General features: G+C 38.7%; 2 protein-coding genes across 2 annotated transcripts; one reads left to right on the forward strand and one right to left on the reverse strand.

Annotated features, from left to right (window-relative positions):
- Positions 1–2,202: 2,202 nt before the first annotated feature.
- Positions 2,203–4,767, forward strand: LOC148158297 (uncharacterized). The gene has a single exon (XM_088007017.1). The coding sequence runs from the start codon at positions 3,276–3,278 to the stop codon at positions 4,659–4,661; it is 1,386 nt and encodes a 461-aa protein (XP_087863143.1). The 5' UTR covers positions 2,203–3,275; the 3' UTR covers positions 4,662–4,767.
- A 4,529-nt stretch (positions 4,768–9,296) lies between these two features.
- On the reverse strand, positions 9,297–18,434 carry LOC148158298 (excitatory amino acid transporter 3-like). The gene is made up of 7 exons (XM_088007500.1): positions 18,161–18,434; positions 17,555–17,675; positions 17,319–17,361; positions 14,830–15,071; positions 14,411–14,518; positions 12,971–13,357; positions 9,297–11,710 (listed from the first exon to the last, which is right to left on the reverse strand). Exons 1-7 carry the CDS (start codon positions 18,432–18,434, stop codon positions 11,572–11,574), a joined length of 1,314 nt encoding a protein of 437 aa, XP_087863626.1. The 3' UTR covers positions 9,297–11,571.
- Positions 18,435–19,551: the final 1,117 nt, after the last annotated feature.

A 19,551-nucleotide genomic window follows, 5' to 3' on the forward strand; every position in this document is an offset into this window, starting at 1 on the left:
TGTTGTCAATTTGTATTCCAAAGAATAGATCAAAAAAAGGTTTGTCATGATTTCTCTAGTTGAGAAGAATGCCACCACTCAGGTATAATGTGTTTACCTGGTAGAGGTGAGGAAACGCAACGTTTTTAGTACTTCAAGTGGGATTTCAAACAGACACCTGTTACTAGAACAGGTAGCTCTAGTAACCCAAATAACCGTAAGCATCTACAAGAAAGCCACAACTCAGGAAGACGGTGGAATCAATTAAGCAGTAAATGGGAAAACACAACACACAAGAGAGCTAAAAGTAACACAAAATCCAAATCTCCACAAGGCTCCTGTAATATTTGGATGTTAAGAATCAGAAAATGTTCCTCACAACACTGAAGACAGTTTTTAATCTGCTGTCGGTGGTTAAATGTGAGTGTCTGAAATGAGGCAGAGAATAGCTGTGTCATCAGAAAAATTTGACATGTAGTTGTTTGGTGTAGTGTATTAAGTTGCATTTCAGTAGCATTAAGAGAAAATACTTTAAAAAAATTAAACATTTCATCTGTGTATTAAATCTCACATTTAGAAAAAACTCAGCTTAAGCACATCTGTTTAACCGCTAACCACTACCTCATCAAGCAGAATTACACTACAAACATAAATCAATAAAATAAAAAAATAAAAAATCACCAGTAGAAAACAAGTAAATACTTACCCACGGCAACTCCAAGTAAGCAAAATACCTGAAGTAGGTTTTCTCTCATTGTTTTTATGTTTCTGTGGTCCAGTCAGATGGACCAGTTACTCCCAGCTGTTCAAGACATTTGACCCACTTTTCAAAAAATGCCCTGCAAAGCATTTTCAGTCTCTACGGATACCTTGGTAAAATAAATAACTACTTCAAATTCAAAAATACTTCATTAATATGTTGTTGTTACTCATATTAATTCAAGTTCTTCAAAGAGTTATTGTAGATGGTGATGGCTGTTGGCAGGACAGACCTCTTGTAGCGATCTGGGAAGATATTTGTAGCTTTCTGTATCATAGATCTTGTAATAATGTGAACGTGAAATATTTTAAAAATAATATAATGTGTTTTACAGTAATTTGATGTGCTAACAATCATGTTTCAGTTGAGTTGATTTGTTAATTTCTTAGTTCACAGAAATATTTTTATGCCTGGTTTCCTAGAGACATGGATTTTGGTTCAAATAATGAAAACAATGTTATTTATTTTTTAAATTAAAAAGCAAAAGCATTTCTAATAATATTACCAACTCAAAAAACTCTTTAGTTTATGAGCTTTTTATTTCTGTGGGATGTAGACACAAGAAAGACTCCCTACTCAACTTCTCACGGCCAGCTAAGAAATGTTGTTGCATCAACTAATTTACTCCCTCTTTGGTTACCTAGCAACAACCTGTTTAGTAATTTGCAGTAGTTTAAGGATTCACCACTTTGCTTTTTAACTGCTTAAAAATAAACAGTGTGGAGTGAAAACTCTGCATAAGTCACGCCACCAGTTTGGCAGTATTTCAGATAAATAAAACAAAAGATTAACAATAATTATGGACATCGACTGATATAAAATGCTTTTATCACGAAATTATTTCATGCAATGTTCATAAGGTCATTCATAGAAATAACTTTTTTACAGTTATTTTTTTTCAGTCTGAAGCAGTTAACCTGGTTATGCAACATACAGAACTTTATTGATTTACAAAGTATTGTTGTACCAATCAATCAGTCAAACTTTGTATACAGAGTACGTGTCATACACTCAAGTGCAATACAAAATTACAGTTGTAATTACATTTAATCACTTGGAGACACACAGTGAAATGATCCATGTGATCAAATCAAGTAAACAGACAAAAAAAACCCCAAAAAACAAGGTTGGTCTGGAAGTGGGAGAAAATCAATTATACAAGATGAGAAACTGTGGCAGTTCATGTTGATTAGTGAGGAAACTGTTAGGTAAATTGTATTATTATCAACTATTTGGTATATCTTTATTATGTTCTTAGTTTATGTATTCTTACTTATTTAGTTTAGTCATATGTTTTAAGGAATGTTTCTGTATTGTTAATCACTCTGCTTCCTTCCTCAGAGGAGGCCTCTCTGAAGAAGAGCAGTGACAGAAGCTCTTCTCAGAACGGCCTGCTTTGACCTCTTAGATAGCTATAAAACCATCGCCGTGAAGATGTACAACTTATACTGCTTGATCCTGGGTCAGGAACTGGATAAGCTAGTGCGAGATGGATTGTGTTGTTAGTTAGCGATAATCTTGGCGCTGTGACTGTGTGATGAAGTGTCTTTTCCCCTCCCCTTTAGAGTTACAGCGCTCTCTGTGATTAGGGATCCTAAAGACAATAAAAAGAGAGGGGCAGGCAAATGTGCTTCAGAGCAGTTGGAGATTTGTAACTGAAAGCACATCTCTGTCTGTTCTCCTCGCGAGTATTCAGAATCTAACTTTCTCTTGTCTTTCCTGTGTTATGTGCTGTGTTTAATAGGTGTCAACCCTGACATAATTTGGTCCTTCGAGCCGGATCTCAACATACCGGAAGGATTCCAGCGGGTAAGGCAGATGCCAGTAGAGACCGTGCACGGCAAGCTTCCTAGTGGAAGCTTTTCAGAACCTGTTCAAGGGCTGACACTCTGCCTGCCTGCTGGGATCTGAAGGTTGACGAGACTCCAAGGAAAGACAACAGGGGTGAGTGATTCTTGGTTAAAAGTGGCGAGTGACTGGGGGTCATTGCGCGTATATAAAACCCTGTAAATTCTAGACTCTAACAGGTAACAAATTAATGCACAAAATCCGCGTAGGATAGCGAAAGTCCTAGCGCAAAGTCTTCGTGTAACAGGCGGACGGAGCCTGGTGCTGTGCAAGGTTGGAGACCTTGTCCTGTTCGGTGGCGGGGCCTGGTATACCCGTGTTAAACGGACTGCGGAGTCCGGCGACGACAGGCGCTTAAATTCCGTGACAAAAGTGTGAAAGTGAGAGTGATTGGAGGTTTAAATACCACTCGGTATTTTACCTCATATAACGCAGTAGGGTTGTAAGCAGCAAACCTCTTGTGGATGCAATAGGCAAGATTTTCCCACTCGAAAGAGTTGAAGTGGAGAATACCACAACAAGGTATTTTTAATTGCTGGCCTACTGAAACAAACTCCAGTTCATAGGACTCCCTAGGAGTCAACGAACCTGGACCAAATTTAAATAAATAAATTTTTGAAGCTAAAATAGCAAACCAAAGGTAAATAAATTAATAACTTTTCAAATTAAATTGCAAGTACTTTAAATAATGGGAAACACGAATTCTTGTAATTCCTCACTCGCTGAGGGTTCCGAAGAGGATGAGAAGTACATGCTGTCCAGATTTCCTGGTAGCACTGTATACATGACAAAATGGAAGAAGAAATATGGAGTAGAGGGGAAATTAAAATTTGAACAATGGCAAATTGTAGTAAAAACTTTGGAGAACAGTGTAATGGAAAAAAGAGGAAGAAAAAAGGCGAAAAAGGAGGAGGAGTTGAGTTGTGCTAAATTATGGTTAAAAGAATCCGAGAACTTATTTGTAAGAACAAAAGAAAGCACACGGACTGCTGTAGCGGTGCTGGGAGCGCAAGCTCCTGCAGCCACCCCTCCCCCCGCCGCTGCAGCAGCTCAGTCTGCCCCAGTATCAGCTGCTGCGGTCTCAGCAGCACGACTGTACCCCTCATTAGACGAAGGGGCCCCAGACTTATATGTTTTCAGACCCTGGACCTTAGAAGAAGCCAGGAAGGCTGTGGAAGGAATAACACCTGCAGCAGAGGATCCCGATATATGGGTAGAAGACATGACTGGATTAATTCATTCCTATAGATTAAATGGGACAGAAGCAGGGGAAGCTGCAATGCTCTCACTAGGGAAAGACTGGGCAAAAGTAAGAGGGAATTATACGGGAAAAATAACTGATCAAAATGGTAGATTAGGCCCAATAAAATACCCTATGGGAGCTAATCCAGAACTGAGTGAAGCATTCAAAGTACAATGGGATCCATTATGTGAAAGAGTCAAAAGAAATTTTCGCAAAAAAGCAAATTACCGCCACTTGGCAGGGATAAAACAAATAGCTGGAGAAAAAGTAGATGATTTCTGTTTGCGTTTTAAAAAAGAGTTTAAAATGCATAGTGGGATAACTTTTAATGAAGATGACACCAGTGCATATCAGCAGCAACTGAAAAATGCTTTGCTGACGGGCTTTCGCCCTGAAATTGGGAGATGGATAAGAAAACACCTGGTTGAAATTGAAACTGTCCCTGTCTCACAATTAACCACGTGGGCAATTCATGCTGAAGAAATCCTTGAAAAACCTAACCAAGGATCGGATGTTTTTCAGCTGGATGAATTTGGAGGTTTAGGAACCTCTGCCTTTTCCAACGGACCGATGAAAGGCCGTGGAAAAAGCAGAGACAGAGGAGGTCGCAATAGGCGACAACCCAAGAATAATACCCCACAAAATCCACGCAGTCCAAATGGCTGCTGGATTTGTGGCGGTACTGGCCACTGGGCAAGAAACTGCCCTTCAAAGAATGCTGCACGGGACAACAGGAGGGGTGGTGGAGTGAGGAGACCTCAAACAGGAGTAATCCTCAGCATGATCAGAGTTTATCACACCCCGAAAAGACAAACCACCACACCAAATTGATGAAATGGTGGACATGTGTGCAGCTTGGGATACGTTAAGTAGAATCATAAAAGAAATTGAATTTCTGTGCGATACCGGTGCATAAAAATATATATATATATATTTTAACGTTACCAAAATTAGGTTTAAACCTCACAAGTGACAAATAATTCATTTTAAGTATACTACTGTGGAAATAAATTAAACACCTCTAAGTGTTGAAAATAATTGATAATTGAATTTAACTCAAGAATTTGATTTAGAGTTTAATTCTATAAAGAATCTACAAATTGATTGTTTTTGTGGGATTTTTCATATTGGATGAATGACAATTATTATGAGAAGAGAGAAATGTTACTACAAAATTGAGTAACGGATGAAACTATTGACCATTTAATACTGGTTATAAAAAACTTACGTTGTTAACTTGTCTGAAATGCAAGGTTAAGTGAAAGTCTGAGATTTTAAGCAACCTGATAGATATGAATGGCTACTAAAAATTGATGATTGTGAATGACAGCAACACTTTCTAGATTTCAGTCTAAAACATTTTAATCTAGATTTGATTTATAGTCAAATTCAAAAAGAAAAATCTTGGATTACAGGATTTGAGATTTGGTTAATTTAAAGATGGACATTTTTATTCTAGAGGAATTCGATAGAAATGTTGAAAGCTGCTGAATTTAACAAAGAATAACCAAAATATAATCCTGCAATTAAAAGACGTGTCTGCTAAAATATCTTCTATAGTGAACCTATGAGTTCACCTGTCCTCCCAAACACTTTATTAGAAGCTTAACTGATTGTGACACATGGGCGATGTCATGTGTTAAAAGGGGGGGGAAAGGGAAATGAGGTGATAACAATAATATAATATAAATTGGTGCCTGATTATGCGGAAATTGTGGCACCTTTACAGAAATTAATGTATAGTGAAAATCTCAAAATGTAAAGCAGGCCCTTGTGTCAACCTCTGCCCTAGCTTTACCAAATTATCAACAACCTTTTGTTCAGATGGTGGATTGCAAAGGTCATTTTATAACCTCGGTACTGGCACAACAACATGGTGATAAAATGAGACCGGTCGCATATTACTCCTCTAAACTAGATAGTGTGGCGTGTGCGTTGCCTCACTGTGTGAGGGCTGTTATTGCTGCTTCCATGGCTGTTGAAGTTAGCGCTCCTATTGTACTATTTCATCCATTACCACTAAGAGTACCACACGCGGTATCAGCGCTATTGTTACAAACAAATATGACCTTTTTATCACCTTTTTAGCAGAACAACCAGCTAGAAGTAGAAGTGATCTAAAAGATTTACCATAAGAGAAAGGTGAAATACTTTTTGTAGATGGTTCCTCAAAGAAAGACGAATTAGGAAAAAATCAAACTGGGTATACAGTGGTAACTGTTAAGACTGTGCTGAAAGCTGAAAAGCTCCCCTCACATTACTCGGCACAAGCAGCAGAACTAATCGCTCTTACCACAGCTTGTAAACTTATGAAGGATAAAACAGTAACAATTTATACTGACAGTCAGTATGCGTTTGCAACTGTTCATACCTTTGCACAATATTGGAAAAATAGAGGTATGGTAACATTTACAGGAAAGCCAGTGACACATGCAGAATTGCTGAAAGAATTACTTGAAGCTGTACAACTCCCAAAACAACTACCAATCTGCAAATGTGCGGCACACACTGCAGGGACAGACATAGTGTCCCTGGGGAATGCGTTCGCTGATAAGATGGCAAAACAAGCAGCGACAGGGAAAGTCACAGTGTTGCATTTAGAAGACAGTTCAATCTTGTGATCAAAACTTCTACGTGAAATGCAACAAGCAAGTCCACATAATGAAAAAGAATTATGGACGAAGAAAGGAGCAACAATAATAAATGATATCTATAAAAGCTCTGACAATAAGTCTATTTTACCAAAAAATCTATATAAATGGGCTGCAATATCGAGCCATGGTGTGTAACATGTCTCGACAGGGGGAATGGTCGGACAAGTACATCAGTATTATACTACTTATAGATTTATTTCTCATTCGAAAATTTTTTGTAGAACTTGTTTAATCTGCGTAAAACAACATTCCACAGACTGTTTACAGTGACAAGTGATACAAAATATGGCTACTCACTTGGGAATGACATTGAAAAACTACTGTGCTTATCATCCTTAGAGTGCAGGGTTGGTGGAAAGAACAAATGGTACTGTGAAAAGCAGATTAAAACATGTTTTGGAGGAACTAGTAGGCCCTGGACGCAATGTTTAGACTTGGTAAAATTATACATTAACATTACAAGTACATCAAAACATACACCTTTTTAAACATTATTTGGAAGACTGTATAGATTGTCACAGTTTAATAATCAATGGTAAATAGATGAGGAAGCTACTTAAGCTGATTATATGAGAAGCTAACTTAAATAAACAAAAACAAACTATTTTGGCCTATACTCTCATCTCGGCGTATTTTCCTAAGTGGGACGGGCCGTACCAGGTGCTGCTGACTACTCCCACAGCCATAAAAATAGCAGAAGGGTCATTTCAGCTCAAAAGTAAAAAAAAAAAAGAAAGAAAGAATAAGTTCCGGAGGCTCACTGACCTACAGGGCAAAGGCCAGGTTGCAAAGGGGGCTAAACCAAATAGTTTGACCGTCTCAAAACTGGTGAAGATTGTCCACAACCCTGGAGCATCCTTAGGAGCCGAACGAACTTAAACATTACTGAAATGGCGAATAAAAATGTTGTTTTTTTATTTTCATTTTATGTTTTCAGCCTGGACCAAATAATAACTGCTTATTATTTTATTATTCTTATTATTAATGGTAGATCAGGCTTATAAATTAGTCAAGCAAGATTGTGTAGTATGTATGGAACCAAGACATTTACTATGGGCAACCATAGCAACCATTAAAAAGTAATTCTTAATGATGAGTAAAACTAATCCTAAAAGCACTTGTAGGATTTATGTTCAATATTTCCTCTTGCAGTAACTGATGAAAAGATTCCTTTCTAAAAAGAAAGCGCAAATAAGTATGACAATTCTTGATTAACTTTCACTTTTAGGCCAGTGTTTTGACCCCACCTACTGATTGACTGCTACAAAGTTGGTAGCTTACTGGCCTTGCCTGCCTTTCATGTTGGCCGCATTTTCTGTACGGACTTTTTATTTTTCTCATTTTCATTACTAACCTTACTTGAAGGGAAAACTTAAGGCTTACAAAACCTTTGTATGTTCTGTCCTGGAGGGGATACTAAGAAGCTGGTTCAGTTGTAAACTAGGTTAAGTTAACCTTGTATAGGTAAAGTGCCTAATTTTTTCACTAAATGATGCCTGCAGGTATATCTATTAGCAAGTTTAATTTTGCCTGCACCTTGTTGTGTACATTACTTTAAGTTTATTTGACAAATTTACCAGTATGTATATAAAAAAGAAGTCATTCAAACTGCATTTGCCTTGTTTTACTTTTTACTTATACTTTTCATTACCTTACTTGAGTGCATCCATTATTGCAGTAAATTCCATACTTAAAGACGAGACATTTCAGTTGCTTTAAGACTTTAACTTAAGTAAACTTTCTATCAGTGACTTGGATTTTTGCATGAGTCAAATTTTGGAGAGATGTCTGGTGGTTGAGTTATAATGACAGGCTTTTTGATAAGTTACCCTGAAAGGTTACGGGTTTCTGTGCTCCAGTTTCTTTATTGCCTGTATTTCTTTATCCTATGTGAGACACCGATCTAACACATGTTCTGTCTTACCCTTTCCAGAAACGAGAGCTGTCATGGGAACATGTGCGTCTACATACATCCATGCCATCCGGGTCGCCTCACCAATTTTGACCGATCAGGTTTTGAATATACAGTTTGTTGGTGATGTGCTGTGAACAATGGTGTAGACGGAATCAATTTCATTCATTACAACGTGCCAAACTAGGTAACTGGAAACAGGCTGAGTTCGAGGCGGTTCATGAGCAGCTGGCCGCTACTTCACTGATGGCTTTCCAAAACTGTGTAGCTCTTGACATGTTGCTAGCTGAGAAAGAGGTGGGTGTGTGTGTTGTCTTTGGAGAAAGATGTTGTATATACCTGCCAACCAACGCAGCAGCCGATGAGAGCCTGGCGGATACCATTACGGGGCACCGAACCCTGAATGACAAAATGAAGGAAGCCTCTGGAGAAAAAACCTCTATGTGGGATGCATGGTTGGAGGTTGTTGGAAGGTACCCTTGTGTCCTCTGCTTTAGTATCAATGGCAGTCTTTGCTGCCATTCTAACCTTGTGTGAATGCCGTTGTACTTTTTGCCTGCGTTCTTTGTTTAACCGTATCATCACCACAGCAATTTTGCCCATGGAGGACCGGATGGCACAGATGTATCCTTTGTTCGTAAAACAAGCTGAGTCTGAAACAGAATCCTCTGCTGAGGATTCCCCTCACATGTATTTAGATCCTAGTTTTTGAACTGAGTACAACCCTTGAGAGTAAAAATATTTGCGTTCTTAAAACAAATAAACCCCCAGCTGAAAATCATTTGAAGTGGCTGTTTAGAAGGGATGTGAGACTTAGAACAAATATTTGATAAACAGGGGGGAATGTTAGGTAAATTGTATTATTATCAACTATTTGGTATATCTTTATTATGTTCTTAGTTTATGTATTCTTACTTATTTAGTTTAGTCATATGTTTTAAGGAATGTTTCTGTATTGTTAATCACTCTGCTTCCTTCCTCAGAGGAGGCCTCTCTGAAGAAGAGCAGTGACAGAAGCTCTTCTCAGAACGGCCTGCTTTGACCTCTTAGATAGCTATAAAACCATCGCCGTGAAGATGTACAACTTATACTGCTTGATCCTGGGTCAGGAACTGGATAAGCTAGTGCGAGATGGATTGTGTTGTTAGTTAGCGATAATCTTGGCGCTGTGACTGTGTGATGAAGTGTCTTTTCCCCTCCCCTTTAGAGTTACAGCGCTCTCTGTGATTAGGGATCCTAAAGACAATAAAAAGAGAGGGGCAGGCAAATGTGCTTCAGAGCAGTTGGAGATTTGTAACTGAAAGCACATCTCTGTCTGTTCTCCTCGCGAGTATTCAGAATCTAACTTTCTCTTGTCTTTCCTGTGTTATGTGCTGTGTTTAATAGGTGTCAACCCTGACAGAAACACTGGACAAATATTTCTATTGTCGAAGGAGAAAGATCAAATTTATAAAAAAAAAAACAATAATACATAACATGCAAAAGGAAAAATAACAGAAATAAAATGTATAATAGAATAGATGAATTATATTCACATAACAATACTTTTATTATGTAGATATTAACAACTTACACACCAATAAAATATTATTACACAAATCAATAATTTAAAAGTTGCAAAAACTAAAATAAATAAGAAACTAAATACAGATAAATAAACTGATATGGCCCCATTCTACCGATAATAAACATCGGCAAACAAGGAAAAGATCAGCTCCGACACCCCAGGATGGTGTCATCCCTATCCAGAGGTTTCAGCTTGTTGGTGTTACTATGCTGAGAAGATCCCCTCTTCGGGGTGAATTGGATTCTGAGGCGGAGGAGGAAACGGAGGGGATGAACTCTTCATCAGAGTCCAAAAAGGATAAGGCCAGCTCGATCTCCTTGATGGAACGAATCCTGTCATCGCTAACAGGTAAAATGGAAAACATGGTCAATAAAGTTCAAAACAAGAAGTGACTAAAGCACCCCTTGTTTTACCACTTAGTGTAAATGACTTGTAACAATCTACATTCAAGATTTCTTTTCACCAGAATTTGTCCTAAGTTCTTCCGTGCAAAATGCAATAATACATGTTCTGGACACTGGTTTGTGTACTGGTGCTCAATCATGTGCTAACAGGAAGAAGCCATTTTCCAACTGTTCCCACAGGGTTGGGATCTTGAAATGGTAAAAAAAATTATGTGGTGTCCAGGACCACCAGTCTGACATCATGCTCATGTTCAGAGAGTGAAGTGGTACAGAAACCAGCTGGGGCTGTGCAGGGCTGGAGCAGAAGAGAACTGCTGACAGGTTTCACAGGGAGCAAAGAAGCAGTTCAGCTCCTCTACCATTGGTGCACTCAGGACCATGAGAGAGAGATGTGCTGAGAATGTCAGCCTGACATTGCCGTCAGGTGACAGGTACACAGCCTATACAGCCACAACCGTTAGCTCTCTCAGCAGAAAAAGCAACCGGCATAAAACAGATATGCACCCAGCATCTGAGGAACAGTGTTTGATTGTAATTGTTCCGTTGTTACAGCATTTTTCATGCACATATTTATAGAGATCAACCAACACCTCTGCTTTTTCCTGAATCTGGAGTCCTGTCACAGCAGAAAAAGTGCTGTTGCTTACTAACATCGTATCATCCCGGGTGAAACTAGGTTACTTTTGGCAACATTGTGTCTTTGCACATGAACACATCATTTTAATGATTTCATTTACCTTGGTATTTTGTCCAAGCTTATTAGGTCATCATGCCACAAATGGTTGGTGATAGCAACACCAAAGACATTTACCAGCACATTCACCACGGTGAGAAAATGGTCTCTGAAGGGCACAGAAGAGAACAAACATGCTGTCAGACTCAACTGTTTTTCTTGAAGGTTTTCTCTGCCTCAGTCTAGAACAACCAGGTGCATCAGGTCTTCTACAGTTCAGACTGATGTTGACATCATTCTCCAAGTGTAGTTTTATCAATCATTACTACACAAGCTCTCCTCAGGCTTTCTCCACTGGTAGGTGATCCTAGACATTAGTTTATTATGCAAGTTAAAAATCATGCCCTTGTTAAGAATAATTTCAAGCTGTCTGATAGCAGAGCAGCATAACTCCATCCAAAGTGACTCCACAGTTTGATGGTGAAAGTACTCTTTAAACACAAGTAGCAGGCTTTGAGAATCAAGTTGAACCTACAGAATCCACTCCACCCCAACCAGAATGGCAGCATCCTCTGCAGGCAGTCCCACAGCTGTCAGAATCAGGATCGTGGTCACAGCTCCTGTTTGTGGGATCCCTGCACTTCCAAAGGTGATAATGGCACTAGACAAGCTGCAAACCAAGCACATTCTCAATTAGCATCTCTGTCCCAGCAACAGAAATGCTACAATCTGCAATTGTATCAATCCTGTCCTGTTCAAAATGTACAGTGAAAATATCTATAAATATCCTGAAACACCTCCAGATTAATGTTTTAGAATCAATAGAGTGCCTAGTCTTTGACGTGCTGCCTGAACCTTTGCCCACTGCTAAGCATTCAGGCCAAGTAATATTAAACAAGCTGAACATAAAACATAAGAAGCATATATATATGTGTGTGTGTGTGTGTGTGTGTGTGTGTGTGTGTGTGTGTGTGTGTGTGGGGGTGTGTGTGTGGGGGTGTGTGTGTGGGTGTGTGTGTGTGTGTGTATCATATCTAACATAATCTCCACAGTGATATAGTTTTGAAATCAGCAAATGAGGTCAATCAGAAATGTCAGGATTGAATATCAAAATTGCTGTACAGTTTTATGTTTTTAGACTTGAAGCTTATTTTGCACCCATTAAGTGATCACTGTGGTAGATTAGCTACTGGCAGCACATCCCTCTATATCAGTTGTTCTAAACCTTTTTTGAGGTACCGAACCCCCCAGTTGTCATATGCGCATTCACAGACACCCCCCCCCCCCCGACACAAAAATAATTTGCGGTATTCTGATATATTAATGTAATTATATTAGTTGCATTACCTCCCCCACGCCACTAGAGGAAGTACCAACCCCGAAAAGATGTGACAAAGGAGCAGATTTAGTCTATAGAATTTGGTAAAAACTGTGAGCTTAAAATCCAACTCCTTCCCTCAGCACTGATTGGCTAAGCAATGTAATGTGATCCTCTACAGCAAGTGATGGCAAAGCGGGGCGTCATCACGACTTTACACAGTGTGTCTTTACCTCCGCGGCAGAGGCTCCGGTGAACCCCTGAGACCGACTCATCGAACCCCTGGGGTTCGATCGAGCGGCGAGCCCATGTTAAGAACCACTGCTTTTTATGTACCATATTGTCTGCAGTGAATGAAAACGTTTTGAAATCAGGAAATATTTCTTCAGTGATCAAAAGTCATCAAAACTCTGTAAACGAGGAGTTTTCTTATAGCAGCTGCCTGCCAAGATGGCTGTCAGTTACAAAGTTAACAGAGGTGTGATGTCACATGACATGTATTGCTCTGGGCCGCTGCAAAGGGGAAATGCTACACACTTGATAAATCACTGCTTTTAAAAATCCCAGCATGCATCTTTTCTCAATTCCATGCACTTGTATGAAGCAGCTTACCCAATGGCGATGATCTGGCCGACTTCCAGCGTGATGTCATTAAGCTGGGCAATAAAGACAATAGCGACCACTTCATAGAGCGCCGTTCCAGTCCTATTGATGCTGGTGACGATGGGCAACATAAGGCGGCAGAGTTTCTTATCGACCTTCACGTTCTCTTCACAGCATTGTAAGGTGAGAGGCAGAGTGGCGGCACTTTGGTAGAAAGCACATCCTTTATTGGTGCACCGTTTATATGAACAAACTAGAGAAATGTCATTTAACCTGGATGCAATGATAAATGCTGTCGTCAAAGCCCGAGAGATGTGCTTGAAGATAAGAAAAGGGTTCCGTCTGGTGAGAATGAGGTAAAGCACGGGGAAAAGAACGAAGGCTTGGACTGCTTCCCTGAACAACACAACAAAGTCACACTTTGTGTTAAAGATGCATTATGTATTCACTAGTTGTTAAAGATTTATTCATATATTCATACGTCTTTAGACATTTTGTCATTATAAATCCTGACAGATCAATGTGGTTGGGGGGATTTTATATGATGTGCTAACACACAGTAGTGCATCACTGTAAAGTGGATTGAAAATAATACATGCTTGCACAGTGACATCCATGAAGATGTTTGTGCATTTCTATTCACTCTCAATGAATCCATACTTTGTAGATAAACATTTTGCTACAGCTCCTCCTGCAGGCTGTTGGGTCATGTTTCAACCAGCTTTGCTCATTCATACAAACATTTGTCACATTCTTCTCTACAAAATAGCACAAACTAAGATTTAATGGAGAGTGCAAACACACAGCTTCATGCCACATATTATCAAATGAATATAGATCTGGACTTTGTCTATCCCATTCTAACACATGAATAAGCTTTGACCTTAATCAGTGGTCTCAAACTCCAGTCCTTGAGCGCCAGTGTACTGGAACCTTTAGATGTTTCTCTGAACCTACAAACTTCTATGAAATGGCTAAACTTCATCTCTAGCATTCAGTCAAGATCTGCAGAAATCTGCTAATAAGACTGTAGTGTAGTTTCTTATCTGAAAGCTTGGTATATTGCTTTAAAAATTAACCCTGATTTAAACTTCTCCAGAACTTCCTCTCTGATGTGTCTGCTGAGTTTCTTGGTCTTCATGATGCTGTTTGTTCACTCATGTTCTCTAACAAACATCTGAAGCCAAAGAGAACTTCTGAATCGAAATGCTTGAACTGGACCAGATTTTTGGAGGAATCAGAGTAAAGAGGCTGACAATAATTGCATTGATGAAAACTGATCTCTAAACATCAATGAGTAAAATCTCAGTAAAATCTGTAAAACTGTTCTGTAAATATATTCATAGTACAGTTTTCTTCTCATGTTACTCTGGTAGAGTTCAGTGCTGCTACTTCAGGAGCAGTGATATCAATTTGGTAATAAGGATGACGTAGAGAAGGTGGACATACCCTGCACAAACCACTCCTACAAACTTTGTGAGCTTAATGACAGCACCCCAGTCACGCACATCCAACACATGGTGTATGATGAGAAACAAAACTCCAACTGGCAAGTACCTGAAACAAAAAACAGTAAAAAAAAAAAAAAAAAAAAAAGGCTAAAACAAATGGGTGTTCCAAATTTATTTAAAACATTTTTGTGTTGGCTCACCAGCATGATCGCTGGTGAGCCATCATGCTCGTTTAGCACGAGCATGTAGTAATGTTTGGTACTACAGTACCAAACATTACTACAGTTATGTTTGTTACTAGTGAGCTAATTATTCTTCTGCAACCTGACAACACAACATAATTTCTATTAAGGATGGAAGCAGCAGTTCTATGTAAAAATAAGAACTAAAATCTGCTTAGATACTGTCTGATCTTACCACAGGATCCAGTTGACTATGACTTTTACGGCATCGTTGAGGCATTGAATGGCCTCCACAGTGATTCTTGCCTGCTGACCAATTACGTTTAACTTGATGCCGATGACAAATGACCAGATGACCAGTCCTAACATGTTGGGTCCATCAACATACTTGCCTACTAGTTTCGTCTGAGTGCCATTCTGTACAAAAAAAGAACAACAAAAAAACAAAACACAAATATGGTGGAGCCAATCCTCTGACAACAATATTGCAGGAGTACATCAAGTTGTTGGGCAATGCATGTCACTTTTTCATAAGCCACAATAAAACCATTGACTTTGATGTATTTAATATACATTTATTTAGTAAAAATTTGTGAAATGGAAAAGCAACCCTTTCAACCCTTTAAATGATAAAAACAACTAATAAGCACAAAGGAAATGGAGCCAAATGGAATGTAGCGGAGAAACCAGCAAGGAGTGACTGAAAAAGAGGTGTATCACTACTGTTAGGTTGAATGCTGAACAAAGATCTGGGCTGATGAGCTAATGGGTGGCAGGCAGGGGTGAAAGTAGTTTTAAATTCTTGGGGGTACTATGACAAAAAAAAAATAAAATAAATAAATAAATAAATAAATAAATAAATAAATAAATATATATATATATATATATATATATATATATATATATATATATATATATATATATATATATATATATATATATATATATATATATATATCTCGCCCATTTCGAGAGATATGGGCGAGTGGTGGATAAAGAACAGAGGAAAGCCGTTGTGGTGGATGTAGCAATACCAAGTGACCACAACATCAGGAAAAAGGAGCATGAGAAACTGGAGAAATACCAGGGCCTCAGAGAGGAACTGGAGAAGGCCTGGAAGGTGAAGACCACAGTGGTGCCTGTGGTCATCGGGGCCCTCGGGGCAGTCACCCCCAAACTGGAGCAGTGGCTCAAACAGATCCCAGGAACAACATCAGACATCTCAGTCCAGAAATGTGCAGTTCTAGGCACAGCCAAGATACTGCGCAGAACCCTCAAGCTCCCAGGCCTCTGGTAGAGGACCCGAGCTCAGAGGATGAAAGAGACCACCCACAGAGGGTGAGAGGGGAATTTTTTTATATATATATATATATATATATATATATATATATATATATATATATATATATATATATATATATATATATATATATATATATATATATATATATATATATATATATATATTTGTGTGCTTTGGAGTTGAGAGTTTCTGTGCTGATAAATTTTGTTGCGAAGCGATAAAAGCTGGGTAGCTCTTGCATTGTTACAGAATAGAGCTGTATTTCCCTCAGCCCACTGACTGCAATGTTGACATCTTGTTGAAACAATAATCACTGAGATTATTATTGTTGTTGGGTCATTAATTTGAACACGTTTTGTTGATTTTTTTTTTTTTAATAAAGTTACGAACGTTTTGATAAGGAGTCAGAGGAGGATGTGCTGGTCTCAGCCTCCTGGCGGCGTTCAGTTTGTCACCTAATGCCGAGATCGACTCAAAACCCTCCGCTATCGACATATTGCGCCCCTGCTCTAGCAAGGCACGAACAGTTCAGAAACAATATGAAATGGGAAAAAGTTATTTATTAACCGATTAAGTCGTGTTTTAGATTGTTTTTGAAAAACTAATCAGTCACGGCTGATTAGTGGGTGCAACACAGCTGCACAGTGAACCCGTTGATTTTCTACAGCTGACAGCCGCTCCCCTCTCTTGCAGGTACTGCGTACCCCCGCTAAATCTTTTAGGGGTACGCAGTACCCTGCCATACCCCCCTACTTTCACCCCTGGTGGCAGGTGTGAGGAGAGAAAGCAGAAGGCGGGCTGAGGAGAGACAGAAAGAGGCACGAGGGGCGAGGGAGAGCAGACTTGGGACTAGAAAATGAATCTAACAAAAATAATTAGACATAAGAAACATACTGAAAACTAGAGTAATTAAATGCCTTGCTGCTGAAATGTGCTATACAAATAAAATTTGATTGATTGATAAGGAGAGGACTATACAGAAAAAATAAATATAACTAGAATCACTAAGAAAGAAATAGAAACAAGGCAGAACGAAGTAAGTAAGGAATACAAATAATGACAAAACAAAAAACAAGCTCATACAACCCAAGATCCTGACAGTATGAGTGTTTGCATGGTTGCTTGTCCTATGTCTTAACTATGGCACACCTTACTGTCACAATGGCAAACACCACCACCCCATTCAGGCTTTAAATAAGAAGAAACTCAAGGCCATTCATTTTCTAAATCTTCAATTTGAAGTTTGTGGCTTTAAAATGACGATTCTAGAATGAAAACAAAAATCAGAAGAAAAAACTCACCAGTTTTGAATCATCATGAACAATCTCAGTCTTGTACTGGGAGAAGAAAATAAACTGTTATATTTTCAAACCCCAAATGGGAAATTACATAGTAAACTGTGGGTCAGAATAAAAGCATACCTGCTCATAGAAAGCCTGAAAGAAGTTCTCTGGAACCATATTCCTATGCAAGTAACAGGAGAGTCAGAAAAAACTAAGCTTGTAAATGTTAAAGACAAAAAACCTGAGGACATCATTTTACTCAGTGTCTCATCTCACAAAAAGCTAGATAGTTGAACTAATAGTAGTCAAAGAAGATAAAATCTCAATTTTAACATACAACCAGAAAATGCAGAACAGCAGAAATTTTGTCTCACCTTATAAGATCCTGCATGATCACGTGCAAGATGAAGGTTGACTCTTCCTTACTGTCAGTGTTCCTGAGATCCTCTTCATTTTTTGTCACACCAGGCTTGATTGTGAGAGCCAGAAACATTCCTGCAACACAAAGTATCAGGCAGGATGTCAAAAGCAATAACACAGAACAAACTATAGCGGTCTTCATAAATCTATTTTAAAATCTGCTGCCCATGATAAATTTACCGAGAATTATGACCATTAAGGTAGAGCCACAGATGAAGGACCCTGTGATGATAGCTGTTTTCCTGGACATTCTGGTGTTTAATCCAGTTACTCCTAAGAAAAGAGATCAGAACCAGAATTTCATCTGAAGGCTAAGTCGTGAGCAGGACAACATGCCAGTTCATGTGTGTCCTAACAATAGTCTAAATTTCAGAAGTGATCTTCATGTTTTTATACTTTTTAGTCACAACAGATATATGGTATGAACATAAGATGAGTCTAACATCTAGATACGTATGTAGTCAACTATTTTCAGCAACATTTATACAGGATATCCTCAAAAACATGAGTGAGCATCTTTTCAATCTATCTCTATAACAATAATAAGTTAATACATCAAGTATCAGAATTCATATTTAGCTTGCCTGCAAGCACGCTTGTCACGATGAGGGGGAGACCAAACATCTGAAGCATCTGTAGAAGCATTTTCCCTGGTACTTCGATCCATTCTTTTAAGAGTTGAGTTAGAGGAACTAGAGCCCTCAGCAGAAACCCAGCGCCTATCCCTGTTGGGCCAAAAATAAAAAATAAAATAAAAACATTTTGCCCTAATGCTGAATAAGTAAAACAAATGTGTGTAAAACAGTCACAAAGCATGTCTTTTACACAATACATTTCTGCTATTTTATACATTGTAACACTGTGGACAATATACATGAATTTCACAGTCATGATATAAAATGTCAAACAAAGTAAATTGTTGAAATGATTGTTGGCAAGAAAACAAACTCCTACAACAACGATAATACATTATATTTAAAAGCATATTCATTGTTATTCTGCAGTAAAAAACAACAATCTCAGTCTTGTACTGGGTGAAAAAAAAGAAACTGTGTTAATAAGTTTCTGTAACCTGAAAATATTAGGATCTCAGGTGTTTTAATTGGGTTTTGTTATTTGTCCTCAATTCCTTTTCTTTTATTAGATCAGCTGTGCTCTGTTTGACTTTGGTTCAGTCCTTTCTTAGTGATTCTAGTTTCATTATCACTTTGTGTTAGTTTCTTATTTATTTCAGTTCTGTCTTGTTTTTATTTTTATTTTAGTGCCCACTTAGTGATTCTGGTTATGTTTACTTCTCGTCAGTGGCACAAAAAGTGAGTATACAGCGCATTCAACGCATAGGGGCGCTGCACCAGAGGGGGCGTCAAAACCCCGTCTGGAGGGGGCGACACCCGATGATGTCTTCGCATACACTTCACCGCTCCTTCACCTCGCGCACATGTAAATGTAGTAAATGTAGTAAATGTAGTAAATGTAGCGAGTTTTACCTTTCACGTGTCTTCGTCTCGGGGAGGGGGGGTTTGGGAGGTGGGGGGCAAACATACGGTCGGATAGAGCAACCGTATATTTTTTACGCTCCTTCACCCTTACATACCTTCCTTGAGGGGGAGGGGCGGGGGGGGGGCGATTTATGTTTTCACATCCACCTGAATAATATGTAGTTGCGCCCCTGCTTCTTGTCTCTAGTCCTTTATTAGTTACTCTAGTTTTATTATGCTTGAAATCAAGAAAATCAAGGATATTGGTGAGGCTTTATTACGGATGCAAAGAAGGTCATCTGGGTCAGAAGTGTGAACAATGGTGAAATGGTCAGCAATGTGTGATAAAACATCATTTTTAATGTAACAGAAGGAGAGGGACCATAAAAGTTTGGAGGAAGAGCAATGGAGTTTAACATTAAAAGAGAGCAGCAAATAATCAGTAAAAGGAAGCTCATCAGGAGAAGTTCAGA

The sequence above is a fragment of the Poecilia mexicana genome, unplaced genomic scaffold, assembly GCF_051168715.1.
Source record: "Poecilia mexicana isolate PSO_F unplaced genomic scaffold, ASM5116871v1 scaffold_7, whole genome shotgun sequence".
Classification (NCBI taxonomy): Eukaryota; Metazoa; Chordata; class Actinopteri; order Cyprinodontiformes; family Poeciliidae; genus Poecilia; species Poecilia mexicana.

What these genes read in the sequence shown, in the direction of transcription:
- LOC148158297 (XM_088007017.1), top strand. Translation starts at nt 3,276, where the DNA reads ATGGGAAACACGAATTCTTGTAATTCCTCACTCGCTGAGGGTTCCGAA.
- LOC148158298 (XM_088007500.1), bottom strand. Translation starts at nt 18,434, where the DNA reads ATGTATTGTGTAAAAGACATGCTTTGTGACTGTTTTACACACATTTGT. An exon ending in GCTAAATATGAATTCTGATA is followed by an intron (nt 17,676 to 18,160) that starts CTTGATGTATTA and finishes TTTGTGTTGCAG; the next exon opens with GAATGTTTCTGGCTCTCACA. An exon ending in ATCATGCAGGATCTTATAAG is followed by an intron (nt 17,362 to 17,554) that starts GTGAGACAAAAT and finishes TTACTTGCATAG; the next exon opens with GAATATGGTTCCAGAGAACT.